We start from the raw sequence: 10,585 nt of genomic DNA, 5'->3' as shown, positions 1-10,585 counted from the left end.
CTATTACTTTTACTGTAGGTCAGACAGAAGTCAACTGTCAAATCCAATGAGTAACTATGGGCTTGGTGTGCCATAAGCATAGATATGAAAGAGTATGAGTCTGTGCACGCAGTCTGTGGGGTGCCTCCGGGTACTCTGGAAAGTCCTAACCAGTATAAGATGGCGCTCGCGGAGATCATGCCATCAGAGGAGCCGGTTCCACAGCATTGCATGGACAAGGCTGTGTGACGTCAAACAGATGTGCTTCCTTCAAGGACGGTCAAGTAGCATATGTTGTTCATTCCAACATTTAACAATGCAGACACAATGCAGGTGTGAAATGCATTGCCATGGTAATGGTCCATTGTGAACAGACCAAAGTGCCATTGTCAACCAAGACGGGTGTGATCAGTTAAGAGTATGAAGACACATCTCCAGGTGTAGTGTTTAATAAATAAACTACTACAAATGACTAACACTATGTTAATTAAAACATATTACAGATTCCAGCTTTAACTGCTTCCCAATTATCAATAATTTTGCCCCAAATAGTCAGGTAAAATATAAATTTGCCATGACTCCACAACAACTTGATGTGCGCTGTGAACACTAAACTGAAACTTTGTAGTGCAATGCTGTTTTGAAGTTAAAAATGAATTTCCTTTTACTTTCCTTTGTACTCACAGGATATTACATAATACTGTGTGTGCACTGACAGATGTTACCCAAACTTAATAGACCTCACAAGAGAAACCCAGATGTATTATTCCTTTGTGCATTGCATTGTGGGACATTGGTGTACATCACTGGCACACTGAATTAAGGGTGTTTAGCATGCATACTTGATCCTTTGAGAATACTTCACCAAGCCACAGTTAGCTATGTGGTACGAAAATAGGATGCAGCAAATATTAGATTATAAGAGTAGTTGTGATGAATCTTTTGTGGACATAAATTAATCTTAATGAGCAGCTTTACCAAGAATTACGATGATGACAAGAAGGAGAAGAAGAAGAAGAGAAGAAGATACTATGAGTAATTTAAGTGATGGATGTCACACATTATATGGCTACTAAACACTGGAATGGACAAATGTGCTGACTGATCAGGGCTCTGTTTGTAATTATGCAGGCTGCATGCTTTGAGGATATTAATGTGACTAAAACCTCAAATCCCCCATACAAGTTTAAAAAAGGGAAAAAGGGAATGAGGCATTTGAAATATATTTAAGAGTTGAAAAAGGAAGAATTTAGTTATTTGTATTACTGTTTCATATGTCTTTATTTTATTACATTGTTTCACAATCTGTCAAAGTATAAAAGAATGCAAACAGTAAAATAAATAAGCTCTCATTCTTCTCCGGTCGTCACTTATCTAATCTTTCCCTCTTATCTTCACGTTATGTTTTACTCCCTTTCCAGCCTCTGCACTTCTTCTCCTGTACTCACTGTCACGTCTATATCCTCCCCTCACTCTCAGGACATCTTCGGCTCCAGGGCCTGTGTGTGTGTTGCCAGTGCTAGAGACAGTCTGCGGAGCGCCCCCTGGTGCTCAGGGAACTCCTCACACACGCGGTGCAGGATGGTGCTGGTAGCGTGCGCACGCTCCGTATGGCTCTGCAGAGCAGCTTCAACGGATTCGCTGGTGGACAAGGCTTGGTAGCTGCCCTCACACACACCCTGCAGCTTCTTGGTGCGGCTCTGTAGAGTCACTAGCTGGGCGAGGTTCTAGAGAAAGGGAAGGTTGAAGAATGAGGGTGGATATGTGTTCTGTGCATTAATTTGTTAGAACATTTACAACACTGATCAAAGGTGGAACAACTGTATATATAATTACTGTATATAAATATTATTTTTTTTAAATTAGTTTATTTTAGTTATTTTTATTATTCTGGGTGTGTGGGAATAGTTTCCATTAAGTGAATTGTGCCCAGACAAATGCTTTAAGGAACATTTCCACCACACCTCGATTCATGTTATTCAACACTTACCGGCAGAAGACTGAGGTTGCGTAGTTTAGTTCTGATCAGACGCTTGACTAACACATACCAGAAATGATTTATTACTTAGGTAGCTTGAACAATGCTGTTGTGTTTGGTGCGTTCCAGTTAAACTCTTAACTGGAATGCTCCCTGAACATGCTTCTCTGGGCATCAATTAATGCAAAATATGCAAAAATGTAGCGTTTATTAAGATCAAGATCTTATTTTCAAGAGAGACCTGGGTACACAAATATCCATTGTGATATAATATAGATATAATACAATTAAATAATAAGTCAACTAAAACAAAGTTAAAAACACTCAATGCTAAAATCAATCAGGACTTTGATTTAGATGGGACTAGATTTCTTAAAGGAGCTGTTTTAACCAGAGTATTAAGCTTCAAAGTACTTTATGATGCATATAATGTAAAAGTCAGTCGTTCCCAGGTCAGTGTTTCTCAGTGTCTAGGTGTTCTAGGAATCCATAAGAGTGATCAATCCCGTGGGCAGCTGTTATGCGTTTCAACTCTTCGGGCAAAGAGTGATGTCAAATTGGGCAATTTGGGCAAGGGCAATTTTTAGAGCATCCCATTATATATATAAAAACAAATGCTGGTCTCTTCTGATAGTTAAAGAAAGCCAAGCCAGGTTTTGATATATAATACAGTGATGAGTTCCATAAACGTCTCCATCACCGTAATCTAGCACAGAGAGAAAGACCGCCTCCACTACCACGTCTACAAGACATAGGGAAACAACCTGTTTCTGCGGAAAAAAAAGCTTCATTGTTCATTTTTGTTAGTATTTATAATGATAATTTACAAACCTGAAATCAGAGAAAGCTTTGTTTTTTATAAAAAACTGACTCAAACTGATTAATCGTTCATCAAAATAGTTACCGATTCATTTCACACTAATTGATTAATTGATTCATCTTTGCACCTCTGATGTCAAGTTGATATACTAGCTGTATGTCCTGGGTTGTGGTGAGTATAAAGGACGGGAACGACTCTCTGGATGTGCTGAAGTGGAACTGAACAGGGCTTTGGGTTTAGCCCCGAGCCGGGACCAGGAGTTCTCAGGGACGTTGACTGTGGCTGGAACACCACACAGCCGGAGGAAAGGAAGCTGGGCTGAAGAAATTGGGGCATAAGAAACAGTGGCAGCCAGCTTCTTGTGGCTTGTGCAGGGCCAAATAGGATAGTGTACAAGTACCTCCTGGATTTTGTAGAGTGTGGAAAGTTATTTGTTTATATGTCAGCGACCTTCTTGCCAAGACAGACGCAGCTCTTGCACCCAGACGATGAGTTAAGTGCAGTCATGGCTAATTGAGCGTGTGCTCAGCATGTTTCACAAATACCTTAAAATCCACATGTATGACTGGTAAAATCCTTTATCCAATTAAAGTATCTGGTGAAAAACAACCAAGATCTAAAAAAGAGTTTTGTGAAAAAGGTGGCATAAAACTAGATAAAAGTATGTTTCAAGGAGAGCTTCTTGCCAACAACACAACGCCTGCTACCTGTTTTATTAGCACTTCTATCTTATTTGTCTCAGTAAATCAGTACACATAGTTTTGTCCTTCATCTGTGGACATGTTGCTACAGTGTTTTTATGCACAAAATACAGCATAATGCAATTTTATACAATACAACTGGTATTACTATGGTTAACCCGGCTTGAGTCCCACACAATTGTTTACTAGAAAGTGGTCAACTCGGGTAGAATCAGAGATGGCAAAAGTACTCCATACTTAAGTAAAAGTACAGGTACTTGTGTTAAAAAATACTCTGGTAAAAGTAGAAGTAGTGATTTAACTTCTTTACTCAAGTAAAAGTAACAAAGTACAGCCTTGGAAATGTACTTAAAGTATAAAGGTTAATGTAGCCTTGCGATCGACAACCATTTTTTATACAAAGCTACCTGGACCACTCAAATGTTACAAAAGAGCACGCTGAGGAACTTCAGTGGACATGGAAAAAGGCTCTTTATCTGCCATTGGCTACATTTTAAATGGATGTCTGCCAATAGGCCAAAAATATTACATATATGATTATTGTGACAGAGACTGGGACTCCAGGTTAATAAGATTCTGACTGCAAAGCAATATTTTAATTCAATTGTGATTCTGTGAGAATTTAAACATCTAACTTGATCCTCTAACTTACGTCTGAGAGGTCTGAGACATTAACGTTAACACTAGCCCAAAATAAAGTCGATTTTAGACAAGACCAAGTAACGTTGACATTAACTTAAGTGGTCTCGAAAACAAGAGCGGACTTGAGTAACGTCAACGTTACTCTGGCACTGTTACACTAAATCAAGTTACTGATTTTGTTTTTAATAAAAAGCTATACATACAGATATTGTATCAGCTAGTATTTTTATTCTAGATTATTTTCAAATAAACTGAACGCTCGCTAACCTTAACGTTACTAGGGTTACTTGACTAAATTATAGATAACCAAGGCATGGTCATTGCTGGTAGGAGAACAAATGTAACTGGCCATTAACGTGAACTTATAAAGATAACTTATAAAGTTACTGAAACAAACAACAACTAGCTTTTGATAACAACAAAAAGATGCATTTACCTCTGTGTTTTTCAAATTCTAAGGTAAATTATTGAAAGTCAGTAGTTGGCACGTTATAAAGATAATTCAGGTTGATATTCACTATAACAACCACCTCACTCTACATTATCCCGTTCGTATATTCCCATCCAATTAGATTGAATTGACGCAAAAAATAATAACGGTAACTTCACTGAAATTATTTGAAACTAAAGTAACGAGCCAATTTTGTAAAATGTAAGGAGTAGAAAGTACCGATATCCGTGTTAAAATGTAAGTCAAAAAAAAAGTTGATACAAAAATAAATAGTAAAGTAAAGTAAAAATATCTGAAATATTTACTTGAGTATAGTAACAAAGTATTTGTACTTTGTTACTTCCCATCTCTGGGTAGAATATCATTCCCAGTTCTGAGCTCTGATTTCTGAGGTTTATGGAACTCAGCATTAGGTTAAGACAGTGAAGAGTCAGCTGCACACATGATGTTGGTACAAACCAGTTTAAAGTACAAATACAACATTTTAAAGCCAATATACCATGTAGGTTGATGGTATGTGTTGTAATGCGTGTGGTACACTGTACAGTATGTGCTCCTCCTTACCCTGTCTTTGGTGTCCCGGAGACTTTCGAACTCAGGGTCAAGGACATAGCTGGTGCCGCAGAGTTCTATCAGCTGTTGCTTTTGCTGCGCAAGCCTGTCGCTCAGACTCACCTGGCTCTCCTGTAGCTCCCTGATCACCTGCTCACACTCTACCACATGCTGAAAACATACATTGTGCATATAAGATAATTGTGCATTCTACTTCAAGCACATAAGCAAATATGGAAACACCATGTCCCCTACCTTGTGTGTGTCCTGAATCTTGCGCTGCAGGGCCTGTGTGACGCGGCTCAGATCGCCCTTTGTAGTCTGTCTGTGGGAGTTGTGAACCATGGCCTCCCTGCGCAGGACGATGGTCTCCCGTCTCGCCACTGTTGCTTCACTCTCCCTCAGCAGTCGCTCCTGCTGTTTCATCAGCTGGGTGAGTCGCACCTGCACCGACACACACCGTGTAAAACAAGCTCAAAGAACTTTAAATAAAAACATACTAGTCATTACCTGGCTATGATGCCTTACTTCTTTCACCTTTTAAATGACTTGAGAGGCCCATCCCTTAATTGTTTAATAGGGCTGCACAGTTTGAAGAATATATGTGATAACATTATTACTTGTGATAAATAAGGCAATATTAAAGTGTACTCAGTTTGGCCTTTGTGCTGCTTTCTGCTACAATACAACAAACTGCTTGTTGAATAAAAAACCCAGAAAGAAATTTATTCCCAACATTTTTTCTTTTATAGCAAATTGAACTGGACAAAAAAGACACAAAAGAATGATATTTATATTTTTTAATGATACTCTCTTTTATCTAGCTCTGAGTGTCTTTCCTGATGTGTCACAGTTTTTCTTGATTATCATGCAAGTTGATATCACGGAGAGGAAAAAAAAAAAAAAAAGATATGTAGTGTAGCCATATGTGTTTGCTTCAGCCAAACCCCATATTATGGTATTGTTTAGGATGCTGTTTTACCTTAAATACATTGTTATACTTTAGATAAGGAAGTTCCAACCCACAGTGTTATTGAATGAAAAGAAAAAGATTAATATAAACCAAAGTATCTGATATGTATGCTTCGATTCTACAGTCAGTTACATAAAATATGTTTGTACAGGCAACCGTTTATATAACGCCCAAGTCCCCTGATGCTATGAGGTCCATGAAGAAAGTAAAAGGTAAATACATATTTCCATTACATATTTATTAAGGAACAGTAATAGCATTTCACTCCCTGTCAGAATTCCAACAAGAGCAGGTGTACTTTCATCTTAAGTAGGTCATTAGTACTGGAGGAAATCAATCTTTAACTTAACTACTTGATCTCTGTGTGCTGTGTTCTTAATCCTGTTTTAACTAACTAGCAAAGATACTTTTCTTGGAGGTAGAGGAGATGAAAGGCGTAATATGTGTATTATAATATGTCAGATATAAAATATCTGACTTAGAACCTGGAGGCTTTTTCTTTCAAGATATACCAAGGTACTCCCGTCTGTCTGTGAGTCACTAAACATTTAAAACTAAATCCCACAGTGCAAAGAAGGTTGGAAATCTTGTATATGCATAATGGTGACGGTGAGGGTCAGCCATTTGTACCAAAGATGTGATTTCAGGATTCATTGTAGTTCTTAATGCTTCTGACTTTTAACCACATTGTGTTCTTTTAAACCATTTTTCCCCACCTACTTTTCAAAAAAAGTGTTAGGTGAACATTTCTGTATTTCTAAAGTGTCCTTAAAACTGTACTGCCTTAATGTACATATAGTACATGCATGCATATTCAAAGGAAAACAGCTGTATGATAACTCATTATTACTGCATACTGTCTTTTAAGTATAACCGCATTGTGTGCAATGTGTTTACCTCCATTCGGTGTATCTCAGCCTTCATCATCTGGATGTCTCTCTGGCCCACCTCTGAGTCCACAACTGAACGAGTCTCTTTTACAAGCTGGGTCTTCTTCTCCCACAGCTTAATCTGCCGCCTACCACACACAAAACACACGCAAACAACAAAGAACGCATGTAAAAGCCAGTTCCCAATATGTGTGGTATGAACTCTTGATAAAAACAACTAAATCAGACTGATATGAGCTGCCAATGCCAACTGAACAATTTAATTCCAATAGATTTAAGGTATTAAATACTGGTAAACAAATGTCTTGATACTTTAAAAAAACTCAAATAACCTAAAGGTAACTGTTTACTAAGCAGGGATCTAAAATTAGCTCCTAACCATAACAATAGACTATCATCATTTTTTGCATACATTTTTGTTAAATAACTTGTTAGGAAATAAAATTCATCAAGTTGATTGGCATACAGACATTGAAATATAAACCCATATTGAACAGAAATATCAACCCATAATGAACAAGCACAAAATGAATATTTGACTGACTCGGCCTCCACCAGACTATTGAGGAGTCTCTCTTTTTCCTCCTGGGTCTTCTCGTGTTTCATCTGCATGCCGACAGTCTCCCGCTCTGCTTCCTAAACGCATTATATCACCTTTGTTAATAATAATTTTAAAACGGCAGAGAAGAACTAAACAAAAGATGAATATAAATAATCCCGCCGTGCCTTGAGTTTGTGAAGGAAGTCTGTCTCCATGAGCGCGTTCTGCTGCTCTAGCGCCTGGCTGAGCTGTCCGTTCTTGCTCAGCAGGGTGCTGAGCTTCTGCAGGTCTCCGCTCAGCATCTTGGCATTCTTTTCCAGCTCCGCCTCCTCACGGTGCTCTAACTCAATCTGACCTGGTGGGGTTAGAGTTGGTTTAATAGCAGCTCACTACTATTGCATGGGGATAGATGTAACGTTCTACGTTTACATGCACATAATAATCAGGGTTTTGCCCTTAATACAAAAAAGACAATATTCCTACAAAGTTGTTTGTATGGCTAATAAAAGTGAGCATTCCACTGATATTCTAGCTTACATGCAGCCATCTAAAATACAATTTTTTCAAAGTTTTACACCGGTGGCAGACTTGCTTGACTGTGTAAACACTGCCTCCCTCTTCCATTGCCTCAACCTGCTTCTTGAAAAGTTTAGAGTTGTGATGTTGCATATCCAAAAACCTGTTAGAATTCAAGTCTTTCACAATGTGTAAAAGTAGGTATGTTTCTCTTCCTGACAAGTTGTAGGCTTTTCTTTTGGGCATGCATCTCTACCGCAGCTTGGCAAACTGTTGGCTGGTTAGTTTGTGTTCAACAACCATAGCAAGGGTAAGAGCTGACGTAAGCCATTAATAGGCAAAAGGCCCTAAACTGTCATAAACTCCAGTAAAACCCCCCGATTAATATGCAATTTTGAATGCGCTGTACTGTAAAGAATGTTTCTAAAACCTGAATAATACTGATATACTGATAATACTGATAAAACTGATACAACCTCTAAATACAATTGTGAACCTGAAAATGAGCATAATATTAGCACTTTAATCTGAAAATACTATATTCAGAAAAAGGTCTTATGCAGATATTCAAACTGAATATGCTGTTTACATGATCTGTATCTGATCTGTATATTTCAGAGTACTGTCATACTTGCAACAAAAGTTGAATATTATGTGAATGTAAATGTAGTAACTGGTGATTTTAAATACCTAAAACTTCACAAACAGTTACATTCTCAGACATGCTGAGCAGCCTACGCATCATTTATTGACAAGTAACTTGGACTTGGACCTGTGTTTGGACATGTTTGTGCTTCTTAATAACCAGATTACGTACTCTCCAAGCGTATTTTCTTCTGCTGCATGCCAGTGTACTCTGTTTGCAGTTTGAGCAGGTTCTTGCTGTTGGTTTCTATCTCCCGGGTCAGCCCTACCAGAGTCCCCTGGCGTTTCATCCAGAGCTGCTGGTCACTCTTGATAGTTGCTGCCTGCTCCTCGATCTGAGCCTTTAACGCCTCTACTTTGATTTGCAAAGGACTCAAGTCCTCAGTCTGGGAATGGAGGCACACAAATCAGAAAGGCAGCATGTGATTTTTATGTCTGATTGTTAAGACAGTTTCTAATTTACGTATATATTTCACCTAAACAATCAATAACCAGGGAGTATTACTGCCTCCACAAAATCTCTCACCCCAGTGCTGGCTGCGATTTCATAGATCTTTTTGTTATAGTTGGCAATAGTGGCCTGCTTCTGCCCGATCAGAGTAGAAAAGGAAGCGATCTTATTCTGGTTGGTTGCCAATAACTTGTTGTACTTTGTGATCTCCTCATCCAGGGCCTCCTGGATGACGGCCAGGCTGTCCAGATGTTGGCCAACCTCTGTGCTCTCCAGTCGCACCTCCACCACAGCACTCTCCAGCTGCCACAACTGAGACATCTAGAGGAAAGGAAGAGAAGATAAGCAGGAAAATACATAACATCATAATATGTGTTTATTAGAACCGTCAATTGAATAAAAGATGTAATCGCGATTAATCGCATGATTGTCCATAGTTAACTTGCAATATATTATTCACACTTTTTTATCTGTTCTAAATATACTAAGGATATTTTCATGTTTTTGAGACTCAACGTGCTGGTGGTAACTAAATTCACATCAACAGTACATGCCAATAATCGTTGTCAAGATAACCATGTGGAAGGTAAAACTGAAATTGCCATTCCAAAGACCCTTTTCTAAATCCATTTCTGCTCAAGGAGATTTGTTTCTGCTAGCCATCCACAACGTTGCTGCTGAATCACTTACTGATTTCCCAAACTCTGGAGCAGCCTGAGGCCCAAATCACAGAACCCCCATGCATTTGTTGCACGTCAAAAAGTTTGTTAATTTTGACAGCCCTAATCTTCATCCTTAGCATATTGTGTTGTTTGTGCTCCTTTGAAATGTTCTATCTTCAGCACATTGTACTTTTAGCATTTTTGGTGTCCTCTTTGCAGTTTACTTTAGTTATGCAGTTTAGTTATGTTTATTTATTTATTTATGTTTAGTTATCTAATTATGTAGGGAAGTGCATTCAAAAATTGCCAAGTACTCCTTTAACTAAGACAGGCCACATCCAAACAGAAGACCTAAAAATATAATGTACTTATTCAAATAATTAATGATGTTAATTATTAAAGCATGATTACGCACTATATGTGTATATAGAAGGACTCTTTGGAAAGGGGACTTGGTGAACAGATATTTCCTTTCACAGTGTTATGTACCTGCACCTTACTACTGAATGATACAGTAGTCAACCATATTACTAGGCATTCCCACAGCCTGAAACACAATGACTTTTCTATCTTTCTTATTCTCTTATCTTTACCTTATCCTTCTTTAGTGTGGCAATCCTACTGGTGAGCCGTTGGGAGTACTTGGTAGCCTTGTTGTGAGTGAGCTTGTGCTGGATGTAGGTCATGATCTTGTCCTCCAACTCCAGACGCACAGCACTCTCTTTCTCCAACTGCCTCCTCTGATCGTTCACTTCAACCTGGTGGGTGCTGGTTTCCTACAACA

General features: G+C 38.5%; 1 protein-coding gene across 2 annotated transcripts in view; it reads right to left on the bottom strand.

Moving 5' to 3' along the window:
- Window positions 1-1,259: 1,259 nt before the first annotated feature.
- The window catches only part of ccdc40 (coiled-coil domain 40 molecular ruler complex subunit), a 19,027-nt gene continuing 9,701 nt past the window's right edge, over window positions 1,260-10,585 (bottom strand). For both annotated transcript variants that reach the window (XM_032536066.1, XM_032536062.1), the window contains exons 11-19: window positions 10,395-10,577; window positions 9,215-9,460; window positions 8,861-9,074; window positions 7,713-7,882; window positions 7,531-7,622; window positions 6,994-7,114; window positions 5,379-5,567; window positions 5,136-5,294; window positions 1,260-1,706 (exon numbers count right to left, since the gene is read on the bottom strand). In XM_032536066.1, coding sequence (XP_032391957.1) covers window positions 1,455-1,706; window positions 5,136-5,294; window positions 5,379-5,567; window positions 6,994-7,114; window positions 7,531-7,622; window positions 7,713-7,882; window positions 8,861-9,074; window positions 9,215-9,460; window positions 10,395-10,577 — 1,626 coding nt within the window. In that variant the 3' untranslated portion in view covers window positions 1,260-1,454. The remainder of the gene's footprint in view (window positions 1,707-5,135; window positions 5,295-5,378; window positions 5,568-6,993; window positions 7,115-7,530; window positions 7,623-7,712; window positions 7,883-8,860; window positions 9,075-9,214; window positions 9,461-10,394; window positions 10,578-10,585) is intronic.

Source organism: Etheostoma spectabile, chromosome 2, assembly GCF_008692095.1.
Source record: "Etheostoma spectabile isolate EspeVRDwgs_2016 chromosome 2, UIUC_Espe_1.0, whole genome shotgun sequence".
In the NCBI taxonomy this organism is placed as follows: domain Eukaryota; kingdom Metazoa; phylum Chordata; class Actinopteri; order Perciformes; family Percidae; genus Etheostoma; species Etheostoma spectabile.
Note: the sequence above shows the minus strand (reverse complement) of the source record. Positions and strands in the feature narration are given on the sequence as shown.